Below are 5,299 nucleotides of genomic sequence, written 5' to 3' on the forward strand. Positions count from 1 at the left end.
TAGGCTTAATGTTTCTGTGACTGGAGTAGCCTCTTAGGACCACAGCATTTTAGTCCAAAATAGTGTTTTTCTCACCTAAGAACATGAAAAAAAATCAATAATTTCCCCTCAAACACATAAGTTCACTTTCTCCTGAAAGATCAGGTGAAATACTTCTATCCAGAGTGAGTCTTCTGTGGATTTGTGATTAAAGACGTAGATTTTACTTGTTTTTGTACCTTGTACACATTTGTGGACAAAGTATTAATATCAGTTTAGGGCTAGTGAGAGTGAATAATTACTGGATAAAACTCATTTATAGATCAGTAAGAAGAAAGAAAAATACACAGTGAAGGGAAAAAGACTAGATTTATACTACAATCCTCAGATCTCGGGRCATTAATATATTTTAATACAAAGAAAGACCCATCGTAAACGCAGTACTTTACACTGCACATGTACCTGGCACTGCTTTGTGGTCCCTGCTCCTCTTTCCTGCTTCCTCTCATCATCTCCTCCTGCTCCTCCTCACCCTGCTCATCTGTCCCTTCCTCCTAGGCCTGCCGCGATAGTCAATAAATCAATTAATTGCACGATAAATTATCTTGAGGTCAATAAAAAAAATGAGGACGATAAGTTTCATTTTCCTGCTTGTTGGTTTACTTCGTCTCTCTCCCTCTCAGCGCTCCGCTGCACAGGGGGCTCAGCTGACCCCTCCCCTCCTCTTTTCTTAGTGTCGGGAGGAGTGAACTCTCGCGCGGTCTCGTACTTCTTTAGCATGAGAGAGAGCTCGTAGCAATAACAAACTAAAGAAACGTTGATGGGATTCTGAAAAATGGAGAAGGAATTGGTTTCAAAGCAGAACGTGGCTGCTGCAGTGTCGGAGCACTTGCAGGGCCTGAAATTCGCTGCGGGGATTGCGCATATTATGATCGATTCCCGCCAAATCTAATTTTTATGATGCGGGAAGTTCCCACAKAGAATAAATTCCAGCGATGTGTAATTATGTGGAAGTTTGCATCGGACTATTTTTAGATGACAACTAGTACAGAAYTGACCACCTTCTGATCAGAAGACACGGAGAGAGAGAGAAGGGGAAGGGGTGGGGGCTGAAACTCCCCCGCCTCGGTACCTTCATGAGCGAGGCAGACAGACCCGCTGCAACAGACTCGTCAAAATCTGAGACTTTACCTGGAGTTCCCAAAAACAGGAAACTTAAACGCACCATCTGTGTTTTAACAAAACACCCAAAAAACTGTAGCTGTCCCAACAACTCATGAGGAAAACTCTGAAGTGATTTCCTCCCCCGCAGCGCTTTGCTTGTCTCCTCATTGTACCCTCCTCACACACGTGTGTTCTTCTATCCTCATGGGGACTTTGCATTGACTTTCATTCATTTACCAGTATTTTCTATTACCTATTTGACCCTAAACTTTACTTAGGATGTGAACTGGGTTTATGTCCACATAAGAAACAGTGGGTCCTCACCAGGCTGTGTAGTTTGCTTCATCTCTAAAGAGATGCTGCTCTTAATATTGTTTATTTACTGTCTTAGTTGTGTGTGGTGTTTAATTTCCATTTTGTTGTTCTTTGTTTTTTTTTTATTCAAGTGCATTTTTTGTTAGAGACAGAGTCCATTTTTGTTAAACATTCTTTAGAAATTAAAGTTTATTGATCTTTGACAGGATGTACTTACATATTACGCTTTTATCATTTTTAGTTTTAAAATGGTCACCAGACAATATAATCGCTTATTGCAATAATTTTTGAGACAGTTAATCGCCCAGCAAAATTTGTTATCGTGACAGGCCTACTTCCTCCTCCTCTTCATTTCTGTGACTGGCATCAAACTCCATGACTGACTCTGGCCTTTTCAGCTACCAATAAAAAAACAGCAATGATACATGATTTCACAGCACTTTTGCAAAGAATTCAGTTCAAATTGGCCTACAACATATGGAAAGTTCTACACATCATACTCACTGCAATGTAATTTTCTTGAGCAAAAATAGCTGTATCAACGCAGAAACAGAACAAGAAAACAGACTATTTCCTGAAATATGCTTTTACAGTAATAAATGTGTCTTTTTCTGGTCAGCATGGATTGTTTTTAATTTTAGTTGATAAAGCAGATTAAAGATTTATGCAGGTATGAACTGTTCCTGATAGGCTGTGTTTAATGTTCTGTGAGCCCCGAACACATCCAGAAACACAGAAACCAAGTCTGGATGTAAAATATGAAATAATTAAATAAAAATACAACTGTGTAAAGCGGCTGATCTACACCAAAAGAAAAKGACTTGAATCTAGCAAAACTGAAATAAACCAAGATTAAATAAAGAAGAGAGACCCATAACCACACTGTTTTTCTTTTATAATTTTTGTTTATGTTATCTGTTCATAAGTTACAAACTGTATCAATGTACACTGTTTTTAAAAATCACTAAATAAAAAATAAAATACAACTGTGTATGGAAAAAGCAGACAACTCACCGTATTTCTGCCTGATTTCCTGATGTCTCTGCTTCATCTCGGCCCTCCTGTAAGAAAAACAATCATCCTCCCATGAGACAAACAATGACGATCCTCCGGCTTTCTGACACATGCGGAAGTCATGTGGCCACAAACCAGTTTGGGCTAACAACACAATGACGTGTGCAAATGTGCATTCCCCCCGCCCCCCTTCCTTATCATCTTTGTGTTACACAAGACAGCATACAGATCATGCCTAACAAGACAAGAGCAGCTGGTGCAGAACAACCAGAAACAAAAAGCCATTTAAGAATCGCTGAAAGCTCCTGAGAGAATAGAAAACTCAGAATGTGGAATGATTGATGATTCATAAATGTTAACCCTCACCTTTCTTCTTGCTTGGCTTTCGTCTTGTTGGCGTGTCTCTCCATCTTGGCCTCGAATCGTTTGGATCTGATAAGACAAAAACAAAACAAAACAAACAAACTAAGATGTGTTGAAATGAGAGCATGGCACAGTGTCTGTCTCCAGGCGAGTTGAGATATTCACACCACAGCTGGCGTGAAAACAAACCRGATGTGGAGGCAGAAATAATGGATCAGAATCTGATCAGGTACGGCTCGTCTGAAACTGCCCACAGAATAATTCTGAGCTGAARCTACTGAAATATCACACACTTAACCTTCGACACAAAAGGAGCTAGAGAGTCAAACGTCCGTGCTTCTGTCACTGTGTGGCGTCAAACAGGCGGCCTGCTGAAAACTCACCCGGCGTTCTCACACTTGCAGCAGCAGAACATGCAGATCACGAGGGCGATGATGAGAGCGGCAGCCAGCACCGACAGGGTGATGATCAGCGACTGAAAGTTCACTGCAGATATAACGGCAGGCTTAGGAATCACAGTTCAACTTACAAGTTTAAAAAAATGACTTTATCTTTTTTTTTTTTACTTCACAGAATCAGTCTTGAGCACATGTGTAAAACTCAAGGCCCGCAGGCTAAATCTGTTCCTCGTTAACAATTTGTCTGGTTTTAAATAGTTTTTAGTTTCTCTTTTTCTTACTGTATTTAGTGCATTCTTTTCAAGAYGGCTGGCTAATTTTCAAGCCAGAGTTAGAATTTTTCAGTAAACATTCATTTTGGTGTGGAAAGAGCAATTATCTTTTCCTGTACAATTTTTAAGATTTTAAAGCCAAATAATTGGATTTTTCGTGTGGATTTTCCCTTTTAACTGATTTGCTGAATTGTGATGAAATGTATCTTTCAGAAATAATAAATCAAAAAGTGGTTGGTAGAAAGTAAGGCATAAGAAATATATGCTAATGATGTATCTTTCTAAGTGTCATTTTTTTTTTACATCTCATAGGTTATGTATGTTCTAAATGATACATAATATATACTCTGGAAAAAATCATTTGTATTTCTGTAAGAATAATTTGTTATCTAAGATTTCTTCAATAAATATTGACAAAAATTGCCCCTTGGCTTGGACCAAGTTTTGAATTTTGACCCCTTGTGTCACAAAGTTTGACGCCCCTGCTCTAGAGCCACAAATAAATTAAATATTCAATGAATTAAAAAAAAACTCTGTTGCTATCAGGTAGGATTTACAAACTGAACTGAAACCAAAAAGAAAGAAATGTTTATTGTTGTAATACAGAGGTTATTTAACATATAATGCAGAATTTATGAAATTACATTTTGATATACATACTTAGAACCTTTTTTTACAAATATTACTTTTTGAGAAAAGCACAGTTGTTATGTAGCTTCCTCGCATTTATAATTCTAAAAAAAAGATTACACAGCAGCACGATGGCTCAGTGGTTAGCACCGACACCTCACAGCAAGGTCCTGGGTTCGATCCCCAGTTAGGACCTTGGGTGTTTCTGTGCTGCGTTTGCATGTTCTCCTCATGCTTGCATGGGTTTTCTCTGGGTACTCCGGTTTCCCCCACCCCTAAAAACATGGATGTTGCCTTCAGGCCCAGGCCGCCCATGAAAAAAAAGATCTGAGATCTCAGTGGGACTTGCCTGGTTAAATAACGGTRAATAAATAAGCATGTATAATCTCCTGAAACTCTTCGTTTATGAGGTTCAACTAATCCAAAATAGCTAGGGGAAACTAAAAATACACACAAAGCAAAACAATAATCCTCTTGGGACTGAAGAGGATAAAACATCGGGCCAAGSGGGGCCAGTGGGAGGGGCGACTGCCCTCGCTGGTCCCACCTTGGTGACAGCCCTGATGCAATAYCTGCTTGTTGTGCTTCTTTTCTTATTATCAAGGATAAGTTTATTTATAGCTTGATCAAACAAAGTGAATATTTAACACAGCCTGGTGAGTAATATCACCCACTGTCAAATGGCAACATCATTTCACCTGCGTCTATCTGTTAGCAAAATATCTCATGAACACACAAAGATTTCAGTCAAACTTTCAGAAAGTAATCGTTGGATGTATGTCTAGAACTGATTAAATCCTGGAGTCACTGCAACTCAAAATGCTCGCAACAGCCAATCGACCTAAGCAAATGCTAAAATGGCTAACGCAGTCAGGTTTACAGATAATCAACCAAAACTGGGTGTGGTAGTAGCTGAGTGTCATTACCAGCACTTACTTTGAGAGCTGGAAAATCATGAGATATTTCAATGAAGGGAGGGAGATGAYGTGTCATGTTAGGGTAAAGGTTAGATGAAAAGGGCTGTAATTCTGTCTTTTTTTTTTTCAACAAAAGATGATATTTTTATTCAATTTTGTCCTAAAAAGCAGAGAAAAAAAAAATTTCTTGCATATGTGTGTGTGTGTGTGTGTGTGTGTGTGTGTGTGTGTGTGTGTGTGTGTGTGT

General features: G+C 38.9%; 1 protein-coding gene across 1 annotated transcript in view; it reads right to left on the reverse strand.

Annotated features, from left to right (window-relative positions):
• Window positions 1–5,299, reverse strand: part of pttg1ipa (PTTG1 interacting protein a) — a gene marked incomplete in the record, with an annotated part of 8,916 nt that overhangs the window by 1,538 nt on the left and 2,079 nt on the right. Inside the window, 3 exon segments of the mRNA XM_014009759.1 lie at window positions 2,473–2,519; window positions 2,839–2,904; window positions 3,219–3,321. Coding sequence (XP_013865213.1) covers window positions 2,473–2,519; window positions 2,839–2,904; window positions 3,219–3,321 — 216 coding nt within the window.

Source organism: Austrofundulus limnaeus, unplaced genomic scaffold (assembly GCF_001266775.1).
Source record: "Austrofundulus limnaeus strain Quisiro unplaced genomic scaffold, Austrofundulus_limnaeus-1.0 Scaffold61, whole genome shotgun sequence".
Lineage (NCBI taxonomy): Eukaryota > Metazoa > Chordata > Actinopteri > Cyprinodontiformes > Rivulidae > Austrofundulus > Austrofundulus limnaeus.